This window comes from Mastomys coucha, chromosome X (genome assembly GCF_008632895.1).
Source record: "Mastomys coucha isolate ucsf_1 chromosome X, UCSF_Mcou_1, whole genome shotgun sequence".
Classification (NCBI taxonomy): domain Eukaryota; kingdom Metazoa; phylum Chordata; class Mammalia; order Rodentia; family Muridae; genus Mastomys; species Mastomys coucha.
The window spans coordinates 94,102,875-94,116,278 of record NC_045030.1 but is presented as its reverse complement, the minus strand read 5'-3'; the positions used below and the strand labels follow the sequence as shown (position 1 = coordinate 94,116,278).

General features: G+C 38.3%; 1 protein-coding gene across 1 annotated transcript in view; it reads left to right on the top strand.

The window, feature by feature from the left end:
• Pola1 (DNA polymerase alpha 1, catalytic subunit) overlaps nt 1-13,404 on the top strand; it is a 312,053-nt gene that overhangs the window by 20,236 nt on the left and 278,413 nt on the right. The window contains exons 6-14 of the mRNA XM_031364848.1: nt 109-171; nt 1,025-1,117; nt 1,535-1,622; nt 1,872-2,073; nt 2,162-2,334; nt 9,088-9,200; nt 10,264-10,380; nt 11,835-11,909; nt 12,731-12,869. Coding sequence (XP_031220708.1) covers nt 109-171; nt 1,025-1,117; nt 1,535-1,622; nt 1,872-2,073; nt 2,162-2,334; nt 9,088-9,200; nt 10,264-10,380; nt 11,835-11,909; nt 12,731-12,869 — 1,063 coding nt within the window. The remainder of the gene's footprint in view (nt 1-108; nt 172-1,024; nt 1,118-1,534; nt 1,623-1,871; nt 2,074-2,161; nt 2,335-9,087; nt 9,201-10,263; nt 10,381-11,834; nt 11,910-12,730; nt 12,870-13,404) is intronic.

The window sequence follows — 13,404 nt, the reverse complement described above, 5'->3', positions numbered from 1 at the left end:
AAGGACTGATAGGGTTAAGTGCTTCCTTTCAGAGATGGGTGCATGGTCTGTATGAAAGTTCAATCTAGAGTGTGCTCATTTGAGCTTTTTTTTTTAAATAATATACAGAAAGCAATAGACTTGTCGAAGGATGATCTGCTAGGTGACATTCTACAGGATCTGAACACTGAGGTAAGTGAATTTCCTGGAGTAGTAAAATACACAGGGAACATAGGCTAAGAAACAATTCACTAATTGTACAACAAAGAGTATCACTGGAAAGAAAAGTACTTGGATGTCACCACGCATGCACACATGCAACCCCCGCAACCCCACATAAAACAAAAGGCCTTACATTAGTTTCTTCTCACTGAGGTTTCTTCTCACCATTTTAGGTGAGGAGTTTCCAACTGTTATGCTCTAAGATTAAGTAGATGGGCTGTGTGGGTGTGTATTAGAAGTAGTAAGAATACACCCACGAGTCAGTTCTGTGAATATTCAGTGCTTGTATTCAGTTGCTCTAATGTATGTTCTGTAAATGGATTGAAGCCTGTCAATCTGCACACTTGGGCATGAGAACCCTGTTCTGAATTCTGAGTGGGAGTGAAGGAAGAGTAAGTGAGCTGCCTTTGATAGAACTCAAACAGGCTCCTTTACACTGAATTTGAGATTTGGCCATATATCATAAAGACTAAGCTTTTATTTAGAGGTATGCTTTCTAAGTGACTGGATTAATCGGCTAATACCCATATTATGTAATTCTATTTTGTTGGGTGTTAATGTAATACATGGAAGGGTAAGTGAAGAAAGTATGTTAAATTCTTGAAAGAAAAATTAGGAATGAATTAAATATCTATTCGGGTTTTCTAGTGATTTCTGTAGTATTGTTGCTATAGTAACTGCAGTGCATGAGCATGGATCCTGTTTGGGGGGGCAGGGAAGGAAAAATGCTTTACTTATTGGGCATGAGAGAAGAAATGTACTTTTTGTCTATTATGTGGAAAACCAGGCATGACAGTTAATGTGTCTTCCCCTTCCCTTTTAGACAGCTCAAATAGCTCCACCACCTGTATTGATACCAAAGAAAAAAAGATCTACTGGAGCTTTGCTCAATCCTTTCTCAGTGCATACCGCTAAGGTAAAGTCAGTAGAAATACCCTCCTTGATTTGTTGTTCTGCTTTAAATTTATTTGCCTATATGAAGGAGATGCTTTTGAATTTGTTTTGTTTCTTTTAAATTAGAACTGCCATTCAGTATGTAGTTTCATGTATTTTAAAAATAGCATGTGCCTGCTTTTTTCATAGTAAATTTTGTAGTAACTAGTACATGTTTATTATAGGTATTACAACTGTGTTAAATGCAATAATTTTCTTCCTGGAAACAAGTATTTTTTTGTGTAAATCCAGGTAACAGTGAAATAATTGAAGCCATTACATTAATAATACATAAAGTCTTTTTATAAGTGCGAACTGTCATTATCTTTGGTCTGGGCAGGACAGTTAAGTATTTTTAGTATGCAGTTCTAACTGACTAAACACTTAAAAACATTTACAGGCAATTCCTTCAGGAAAACCTGCTTCCCTTGTCCTCAGGAATGAGCCTCTGTTAACTCCCATTCCTCTTAAAAGTGCTGAATTTGCTGGTAAGTCTCATGTTAGGCAAAAGTGCAAGTTGTTGAGCAACAACTGCCACACATGGATGCTTGGTGATACAGGGTGATTGATGTTGAAGGTGGCAATCAAAGCATGAAAGGTTGAATTTATAGTAGTAAAAGTTGAAAGCATCCAAGATGAAGATTAAGAGAAATACAGTATAATGTAGGAAAGGGCTTTAATTTCAATGTTGGATCAGCTTTGTAACATGTGATGGGAATATATGGTGATGTCTACAGGAGAGCTGGCTCAGCCAGAGTGTCCAGAAGATGAGCAGGAGCCAGGGGTAATGGAGTTTGAAGATGGTGACTTTGATGAGCCCATGGACACAGAGAAGGTAGATGAGAAGCCTGTGACTGCTAAGACTTGGGTCCAAGAGATTGAACCAGTAGAAAGGGTGGAACATGAGGCAGATCCTGAGAGGGGAACCACATCCTACTTGTAAGTGCATTTCACGATTGTTCTGAAATATAGTACTCTAATTATTCTGTTGGCTTTTATAAAGTTTTTGAAAATGTGATTTCTACAGAGAAAATTTTCTGCCAGATGTCTCTTGTTGGGACATTGATCAGGAGGATGGAAATATACCTCAGGAAGTTCAAGTGGATTCCAATCATCTCCCATTGGTAAAAGGGGCAGATGATGAGCAAGTATTTCAGTTTTATTGGCTGGATGCTTATGAAGATCCATACAACCAACCAGGTAATCATACCTAAGGTAATCTTAGACTTTTATTACAGAGTATAGTGCCTGTTCCCTTAAATACATTAGTGATACTGATTGGCTTTGTTTTTCTAATAGAATCAGACATTAATTTGTCTCTTTTAAAATTAATTAATTAACTGTTTTTTTTTTTAAACAGAGCCTCTATTATGTAGCTTTGCCTGTCCTGGAACTTGATACAGGCTTCTTGAACGCATAAGATTGACCTGCCTCTGTCTTCCCAGTACTGGGATTAAAGGCATCTGCCAGCATGCCTGGCCTAATTTGGTAGACTTTAATATTTAAAGAAAAATTAAGTCCTAATCTGTCTTTTTTTTTTTTCTTCCGAGACAGGGTTTCTCTGTGTAGCCCTGGCTGTCCTGGAACTCACTCTGTAGACCAGGTTGGCCTTGAACTCGGAAATCCACCTGCCTCTGCCTCCCAAGTGCTGGGATTAAAGGCGTGTGCCACCACTGCCTGGCCTAATTTGTCTTATTCAACAGAGAACATCCATTGTGTGCTAGACACTGAGGTGGAGTGAACAAGTTAGACAAATTCCTTATACAGAAGTTTAACATTCTCAGTGAGGTGAGAGTTGGTGGTAGTTGGAGGTCGACCAATTGACTCTAAAGAACTGAATAATATGGGAGAGCATGTCTCCCAGGATCAACTAAGTAGGTCTCATGGCGATTCACAGAGACTGAGGTGGCAATCATGGAGCCTGCATAGGTCTGGTCTAGGTTGTCTGCATATATGTTATACTTGTTGGCTTGGTGTTTTGGGGGAGTCCTGACAAGTGGGAGTGGGAGTATCTTGGATTTTTTTGCCTGCTCTTGGGTCTCTTTCCCTCCTACTGGGTTGCCTCATGTGAGCCTTGATGTGAGAGTTTGTGCTTGGTCTTACTGTATCTTGTGCTATGTTCTGTTAATATCCCTGGGTAGCCTGCTCTTTTCTGAAGTGAAACAGGAAGAAGAGTGGATCTGGGGGACAGAGGAAGTAGAGGGGAACTAAGAGGAGTACAGAGAGGGGAAATTGTGGTTGGGATGTATTGTTTGAGAGATTAAAAAAAAAAGAATTGAATCCTGATTGAAAGGTGAGACACATACAAAGTTAAGGTAAAGGCACTTTAACTTAAGGAACTAGTAAGTGCAAAGATCTAAAAGAGGCAAGAGGATAAGGGGGCTTGTGTGATTATAAAATTATTGGAAATGACAAAATTGATACATAATGAATAATGAAGGTGATAAAGGGCAAAACCTAGCATCTTAATTGCAGTTTCTATTGCTGTGATAAAGCACGATGACCAAAAGCCACTCGGAGAGGAAAGGGTTTATTCCCTTTTATAGTTTGTAGTCCATCATCTAGGGAAGTCAGAGTGAGAACTCAAAGCAGGACCTAGAGGCAGGAACTGATAAAGAGGCCAAGAAGGACTGCTGCTTTTTGCTACTTGTGGCTTGCTCAATCTGCTTTCTTGTAGCACCCAGGACCATCAGGTCAGGATGCCACCATCCCCACTGAACTGAGCCCCACACATCAATTATTAACTAAGTGTACCACAGGCCAATCTGGTGGGGGCATTTTCTCACTTTAGGTTCCCTCTTCCTAACTGATTCTAACTTGTGTCAAGTTGATATAAAACTAACCAGCACAGCTACATACTGAAGGACCATGAAAGCCCTCTCAAGGAATTTCAGCTTTCAGTCTTATTCAAAGAATACTGGAAAAATGTCAGGAGGTTTAATTGTAGTGTATATCGTCTCATAGTTGACTTTACATTTTAACAGGAATGCTCTAGCATGTGTGGAGAAGTGTGTGTGTGTGTGTGTGTGTGTGTGTATACACTCATTGAAGAGGGAGTTGGGTAGCAGGGAAATGTGGAAGCCCTGATGATCAGTCAGAGTAAAAGTAAGTGCTGGGTAGTTGGACCCCGGTTACTGGGTAGAAATAAAAAAGTAAATAGTTTTTTTAACTATATATTTTGGCCTGTTGTAGATTGTATGAGGGCAGATGACTGTAAATTGGAGATAGGAGTCAAGACTGACTTCTTGGTCTTTTGTTTGTTTGTTTTGTTTTGTTTTGTTTTTCAAGACAGGGTTTCTTTGTATAGTCTGAGCTGTCATAGACCAGGCTGGCCTAGCCCTCACAGAGATCTGCCTCCCAAGTGCTGTGTCTTAGTTAGGGTTTTACTGCTGTGAGCAGACACCATGACCAAGGCAACTCTTATAAAGGAGAACATTTAATTGGGGCTGGCTTACAAGTTCAGAGGTTCAGTCCATTATCATCTAGGTGGGAGCATGGCAGCATCCAGGCATGCATGGTGCAGGATGAGCTGACAGTTCTACATCTTCATCCGAAGACTGCTAGCAGAAAGAATACTTGCCCCTAGGTAGCTAGGTTGAGGGTATTGAAGCCCATCCCCACTGTGATGCACCCATTCCAACAAGGCCACGCCTCTTAATAGTTGCACTCCTGGGCTGAGAGCATATACAAACCAACACACGCTGGAATTAAAGGTATGCACCACCACTGCTGGTCATTCTAATGAACTAATTCTGTCAATGCTAGGAATGGGTTGGTTAAAATGACTGCCCAACAACAGAACAAAGAGAACATTCTGTAAGAATTTATAGTTCTGAACTTCCAGTGAGGGACTTGTAGAGGAAACATCACCCAAGAGTAGCTCAGAACACCATTGTGATTTTAGAGGTATATTATTTTATTTTGAACACAGATAACTGTCTGAGAAGTTCCTTTTTGAACTGAACAGATATCTGTTCCTGTGTCTATGTATCTGCTACTAGGTTGAACTGTCTTATTCTCGTTCTTGGGGTTAACTTTTTAAGAATTTAAAAAGTATTCCCAAATATGAAGTAGTGGAAATGTGTTTTTCTTTTTTCTTTTTCCCCTTCTTTTGTTATTTATTTATTTATTTTCTAATGCTCCAGATTTTATCCCTCCCACCCTGTCTACCTTCTATCTGTTCCACATCCCATACCTCCTCCCTATCCCCTGTCTCCATGTGGATGCCCCCACTCCCCACCCCACCTGACCTCTAAACTCCCTGGGGTCCCTAGTCTCTTGAGGGTTAGGTACATCATCTCTGAATGAACACAGATCTAGCAGTCCTCTGCTGTAAGTGTGTTGGGGGCCTCATATTAGCTGATGTATGCTGCCTGGTTGGTGGTCCAGTGTCTGAGAGATCTTGGAGGTCCAGGTTAATTGAGACTGCTGGTCCTCCTGCAGGGTCACCCTTCTCCTCAGCTTCTTTCAGCCTTTCCCTAATTCAACCACAAGGGTCAGGTGCTTCTGTCCATTGGTTGGGTGCAGATATCTTCATCTGACTCTTTCAGCTACTTGTTGGGTCTTCGTGAGTGCCGTCATGATGTTCTTCTACTCATAAATAGGAGGGAAAATAACTTTTGACATGCCAGGATTCACTAAGTGAATCCTGACCTTTGGCTCAAATGACTTAGTTGTGGATATAAGAACTGCATTTGAGTAGCTAACTGGCCTTGTTAGCCCCATGGTTTACACCCTCTGTATTTTCTCTTATGATCTGTTGGAAAATTTAGCTTTGTGGAATTGAGGTAGTACAAGGACACTGTCCTCAAAGTTGTCTGTGTACAGGGGCTGGTGAAGTGGCTTAGCAGGTAAAGACTGCTAAGCCTGGTGACATGACAGAACCACATGGTGAAAGGAGAAACTACTGCAAGTAGTCCTCTGGCATCTGTACCCCCTCCCAATATATAAATGTTAAAAAAGATTTGTATACTGGCATCTGTAAAACTATAGATTTGATTAAATTAAGAGATAAGATTTTCCTGTGGGCCCAGTATAATCCAGTATTCTTTGTTAAAGGGTCAGAATCAGTATAGTCAGAGTCAGTGTGGTCTGTCTGATTAGTATAAAACACCTGAAGTAGAATTGTCTGCATTTGGATCTCTTGGGATCTGTGGTGGATATAAGTAGTAGTTTTCTTTTTTCTTTGTTTCTTTTTTTTTTTAAAGGTTTACTAATTTATTATATGTAAGTACACTGTAGCTGTCTTCAGACACACCAGAAGAGGGCATCTGATCTTATTACAGATGGTTGTGAGCCACCATGTGGTAGCTGGGATTTGAACTCAGGACCTTCAGCAGAGCAGTCAGTGCTCTTAACTGCTGAGCCATCTCTCCAGCACCACAAGTAGTATTTTTCAAAGTGGTTTCTTGGAGACTGAATCTAATAATTAAACTAGAGAGCATTACTATATATTGGTAAAGCAAGTGTGTAAAAAGGATGACTAGCTATCCATTTGACTTGGAGACCTGATTTAAATAAAGATAACTGGATATCATGTAGAAAAATGTCAGTGGTTTCTGGGGGGACTTGTCAGACCATTAATATACTTTCTCTTAGCAAATATTTATATGCTCTTGTAGAATCACTTAAGTAGCACATGGCCCTATCTTAATTTTTTAGGTCGTTAAAGTCAAGCTCAGAAGTGGTATCTTTTTGGTGTTTTCGAGACAGGGTTTCTCTGTGTAGTCCTGGCTGTCCTGGAACTCACTCTGTAGACCAGGCTGACCTCGAACTCAGAAATCCACCTGCCTCTGCTTCCCAAGTGCTGCGTTTAAAGGCGTGCACCACCACCGCCCGGCAGAAATGGTATCTTAACTAACACATTTTATTTAGCTAGGGCAGGATGATTTATAGACCCTTGCTATCCACAGACTTTTTGGCCGATACTGGAAACTTTTTTGGTCATGCTGGAGATTGACCATGCTCTGCCACTGAGTTCTATTGCATGAGGAATATTTTGCAGTTATTTTTTTGAGGTCAGTGTTGCTCAAGCTGACCTCAAAGTTCTGGGCTCAAGAGACCTTCCAGCTCAGCTTCCCAAGTAGATAAAACTATAGATCCATGCCACCTTATTTTAATTCACCATTATTTTAACAATGGGAGAATCTGTAACTGCTCCATTATCCAAATGCTGAGGTAGGAGGACATTTCTGGTTCACAAGAAGGCCTCAGACATTATCTAGACCATTCACTTAGAAAACTGAGGTTCCAAAAACAAAGCACCCCTAGTCCTTTCCTGCCATAGGTCTTGGCTTATCACTCTCAGTCCACTTTCTTCTGTGGCACTTCTTAAAGTGTGTCCTCTGCAGTGGCATATTTTTCTGTTTATGATGCCAATGGGTTAAATAAAATAGCTTGTAAAAGCTTTAATCTTAGGGGGTTGAGCAGTTTCGCTGTAATAGTTGGTAATGATCACTGAGCTTTCGTGATGTCAATGCTGCTAATAAGAACAGAGTATGCATAAGACCCCGTTATTGTTGAACACTTTCTTCCAGATTCCAAGTCAGTCAGTTATTGCTGAATGAACCATAATTATGAAAAGAATCTTACTCTTTGCATATCGGAACATATCCTGTCTTCATTATGACTTTTTCAAGGTTGAATAATCCTAACTGCACCTGGTTTCAGCTAGTAACTTTGGGGGGAATGTAATCTTTGTTTACCATGATCTTTTTGTGGCAAATGAGGCATAAACAGTGTCAAATGTGTTACATGAAGTGTGATATTAGTTTGACTGTAAAATGAGCTATTTGAATCTTTGAATCCAATATTAGGGTCTTTATTTTTCTTTGCATGAAATTTTGTTTTTTCATCTTTAACTGTTGTGAGGATGACTTCTAATTTTCTGTGCTACTCTGAATTTTTTTCTTTAAATCATCCTCAGCATCCCTTTCCATCTCCTTACATTCCTCACTTAGACCCCCACCCCTCACCTCCTTGTTGAAAATCATACAACTCTTGTAAGAGTTTTTTTAATCATCTGCAGAAATGAAAATCCTTAAGATAGTCTTGTTTCTTTCTGCCGGAATCAGTGACAGGAGAAAACACTGATGAAACTAGGGTAATTGGCCTTGTGAACAATAAAGTAACCTTTTGCATATTTCAGAATTTCCTTAGTATCTAAGATCAACGGTTGTGTGAGTGGCTGTGTTGATTACTCGTAATTCATGGAGCCTGGGAATTTGCAAAGTTGACCATCTCTTGAGTTGACTATCAAGTCTTTGGAGTTATTCCATGATGGCCAGTTTTCATGAACAGTGATTTGATGTCTGCAAAGGCATGTTTTACTGCCGTAGTATTGATTACCTGGTGACTAGAAAGGAACACAAATATGAAGTAGCTAGATTTTGTTTTAGTAGCTTGTGAGGTAGGTAAGCTTAAAATAGATTATAGTAGAACAGTCTTCTGAGACTAGTGTTATCTATAATAAGAAGAGGTAGGAACTATAAACTACTTTCTCCATAATTTCATATATAGGAAAAATACTAACATACTTGTTCTTATGCACAAATAATAGTTTTTCAGCAGTAAATTTAAGTGCTAAACAATTTAGATTACTATATTCAGGCTTATAAGTTCTCATTAGAGGTTTTAAGTAGATTTCTTGGAAAAAACTTTGTTTCTTTCAATTTGGGCAATTTTGGTGCTAGTGGAAGTATTCATACCAAGTTCGAGAGTTATTTTGCTACTTTCTCCCATAGCCACAGCGTGTACCATTATGTTGGTATATATGCCATAAGTACAGAACAATGAACTGGTCTTTGGGAGTGGGAAGCAGGTGTATCTTTTGGGTGGAAATTAGTGTCACAAAGGTATAAATATGTGAACACATTCATTGGGCCTTTGTAATAGCCCCTTTAACTTGAACTACTTGAAAGCTTTTTATTTCCTGTTTTCCTTTGTTTTTTTCAGGTGTGGTTTTTCTGTTTGGTAAAGTATGGATTGAATCAGCCAAAACCCATGTGAGCTGTTGTGTTATGGTGAAAAATATTGAGCGAACACTCTTCTTCCTTCCCCGTGAAATGGTAAACATTAGTGATTGCTTTTTAATCTCAGCAATTGTATATGACGTACATTCTGTGTTCTGCTCTCCTACCTTTCTGCAGGGTAGGAATTCTCTATATCCCCTAATCTTTTAGTTCTACCTACTGACCATTCACTCATCAGCAACTCTTTTAGGGGTGGAGAAAATGAAGAAATGAAGTATAACTGAGCTTTTCAGAATATTTATCAGAATAAAAGTTTAAATATATATAATGCTGGGGGCTGGAAAGGTTGCTTTTAGAAGTGAGGAGCTGTTACTGTTGTTCTAGAGAACCCAGGTTGAGTTCCTGGCACCCACATCAGGTAGCCTGCAACTCCAGGAGATCTAACACCCTTTCTAGACTGCTGGCACCTTCATATACATAGACACATATAAACATAAATATTTTGTTGTTTGTTTTCAAGATGGGGTCTCACTATGTAGCTTTGGCTGTCCTGAAATTCACTCTGTAGACCAGGCTGACCTCAGACTCACAGAGATCCATCTACCCCTGCATCTGGAGTGCCAGGATTAAAGATGTGTGCTATTACACCTCGCTTCATAGACATAGTTTTAAAAATAATAAATGTTTAAAATAAATGTAATGCTTTCATTTTTCTTACTCTGAAATGTGGCATGTCATTTGACTCAGTTTTCATGCTTTTGCTCCATAGGCAGCATAACATTTCCATGGCTATCTAACAGAATAGTTTCCATTTCCTTCCCCCTCTTTGTCTGAGCTTTTAACATCTTCAGTCCCTCTAAGCCCTAGCCCTTGCCACTCTTCATCTCAATTGAGATGTAAGCTTCTGGACCAGAATTTAAAACATTTGTTTTTTAAATTTTTCCATTGGTTATCTTTATTCTGATTAGCTTTTATAATGCACTGGGGGAACTTGGCAATGGATTTAGTATAGTTCTTAGGTTTGTGTTTTCACATTCATTTGTAATGTTATGCCAGTCAGTGTTTAAATGAGTGGAGGTGAGAGTTGATTTAGGCTTCTGGTTTTGTGTGCTTAGAAGACTTACACGCTTTTTCCTTCATTCTCTGCATGGGAGAACAGAAAATTGACCTAAACACAGGGAAAGAGACAGCAATTCCAGTTACAATGAAGGATGTTTATGAAGAATTTGATTCAAAAATTGCAGCAAAATATAAAATAATGAAGTTCAAGTCCAAGGTTTGTATTCAATACTGTATTGTTTTCTGGTTCTTTTTATTTCCTAATTTGGCAAATAGTTATTACACATTCATGTAGAATATTTTCTGCATAGTTATAACTCATTAAATGGAAATTTCATAGGTATGAATGAAAAAGCAGCATGTTAGATTTGTAAAAATACTTTTTAAAAAAAATCACTTATGAAGTAATGGTCATAAATTTGAATAGAAAGATGATTTGTAGCAAGTTAGTCGCAGAATATTGGTTTGCCGAATATCATGTTCCTATTCTGAAATGGTGAAGAAACTATTATGATTTGTTTATACTAGTTATTACCAGTGCATTCTTTTAAGAGGATTGAGTAATGTTTTTGCCTTTAAAGCTCCGTGCCTATGATACTGTTCCTAATAGAATGGAAATGTTTTATTCCTGTGACTTGTATGGTATATTGTCTTGATTTTGATATGCTATTGATGGCTTTGGCTATAATATGGCTACTGTAGCCCATTCAAAAATACTGGCTATAAAAAATTGTAGTAAAAGTAGGATTGAGTTGCTACAGAAGCTATTACTCTTAATTATTTGAGCTTGAAATTGAGAGTAATATCTTTAAAAAATTCCAGAAATAGTATACAAAGCCCCAGGTTTGATCACTGTCACTGCAGATAGACAGACAGTAACAAACTCCAAAACAAAAAAATTTCAGAAGAAGTGTATGATGATGGTAAAGAATATAGGTGCTGGAGCTGGATTGCTTGTGCTTTCAGGCTTTGTACTGTTGTGTACTAGTGTGCAACTGGGGAAGTGTGGTCACTTTTCTGTGCTGAGAAAGGGGCCATATTGCAAGAGTTGCAGAAAGAGTTAAAATGCTTAATTCATATTAGGTGCTAATTCATACTGGAGTACTCTTGGACCGATAGCTGGTACTCACTGAATATGAGCTGAATTTATAATTTCAGTTTTATTTTTCCAGTAAGATGCAGTTGCTTAATTTCAAAATTAAGCAATGTAAGAAATTAATTTTTTTTTTGCTGGACAGTGGTGGTGCACACCTTTAATCCCAGCACTTGGGGGCAGAGGCAGGTGGATTTCTGAGTTTGAGGCTAGCCTGGTCTACAGAGTGAGTTCCAGGACAGCCAGGGCTACACAGAGAAATCCTGTCTCGAAAAAAATAAAAATAAAAAAAAGAAATTAATTTTTTGGGTTCCCCTGCATGCAACTATTTACATTCAACTATTCCATGAACTATTTACATTCAAGAGGTGTTCTTTAGTATTTTTTTTCTTTTTTTTCCACTAGCTGTTTTAGTATTAGTTGAAAGGAGAAAAGATACCTCTTTGTTTGTTTATATTCTGTTAGGATGATAATTCCTAGTGATTAAATATGAGAACATGTGTTATATGTAGACCATACTGGCTGATTTAATTTTTGCAAAGTTTTTATTTATAATGTTTAAATATCTGCTTACCCAGATAGTGGAAAAGAACTATGCTTTTGAGATACCTGATGTTCCAGAAAAATCTGAGTATTTAGAAGTTAGATACTCGGTAAGTCAACGAAAACTATGGGGTTTCATTTAGAATGACATTGTTCAGTCTTTGAACCTTCAACTGACTTTCAGTTCTGAATGTTGGTAGGGTTTCTGAATCCCACAGTTCATGAATAATTGAAATGGATAAAATAAAGTAATAGTGCATAGGTTATACTGCCTTTTAAGTATACATCTTCAAATAAGTAAGTTGAAACAGTACAACTGTTTGTCAAACAGAATAGATAATAGTGCATGGTGGAGTTGAACATTAGTTTGCTGAAGTGTCTTGTGAGCAGAAGAAAATGTGAGAGATGAGCAATAGCACCTCTGCAGTGCTGTTCTTGCTCCTGAGCGGTGAAGTCATCACTGTGGATATTAATTAACTGGACCTTAACCCTTTTACCTCTGTTCTGGTGTTTTGAGCCTAATGCTAGAAAAGGGAAACTTTTCCTAAATTTTTTGACAGTGGTGATGAAAAACAATATGGAAGCATTTTCAGTGAGTCCTACTCTATTGCTTTCATTCTTCTAATGGTGCGGTGCTTGCTTGGTTATTCTTTATCAGTGAGGCAGAACAGCTCTGGACAGAAATTCTCTTTTGGGGGAGTTCTTGTCCTATTTTTCTTCTAATGGGTGTCATCAAGATGCATTATTTTGTCATGAGTTGTTTTTCTTTCCCACTGTGAATTGTTTCAGATTTCATTTGTAGCAAATTACATTTCATATACATTAAAGGGATTCTTCTGTTGCTCCATATTTGTTTATTTCAAATATAGACTGGAAGACGTGAACTAATAGCTTTAAACAAAAAAAAAATTTTTTTTATTTTCTTCTTTAGGCAGAACTGCCACAGCTTCCACAGAATTTAAAAGGAGAAACATTTTCTCATGTATTTGGAACTAACACGTCTAGCTTGGAACTGTTTTTGATGAATAGGAAGATCAAAGGACCTTGTTGGCTTGAAGTAAAAAATCCACGTAAGGAAAAATGCTAAGTAGATTCCTGACATTTCTTTTTACTTTCCTCCCTTTTATTGAAAATAGAACCTTTTCTCATATAATATATCCTGATTATAGTCTCCCCTCCTTCTACTTCCCCAGTTTCTCCTCATCTCCCCTCTCCGGATCCATTCCCTTTCTCTCTTATTAGAAAAGAATAGGCTTCTAAGAGAACAATGAAACATGACAAAATAAAATAAAGTGAAAATAAAATGAAAATGAAAATAAGATGAAGTTAAAACTGTCAATGACGTTGGACACAGCAACCCAACATGAGGAAGTGTCCCAAGAGCAGGCATAAGAATCAAAGACCCACTCATTTTTCAACAGTCAGGAGTCCCATAAAAATACTAAGCTAAATGCTGTAATATATACACAGAGGACAAAGTGCAGACCTATGTAGACCCTGTGCTTGTTGCTTCAGTCTCTGAGCTTTTGTGCCTTGCATAATTGATTCAGAAGGCCTTTTTCTACTGATGCCTTCTATTCCCTCTGGCTATTACAATCTCCATAG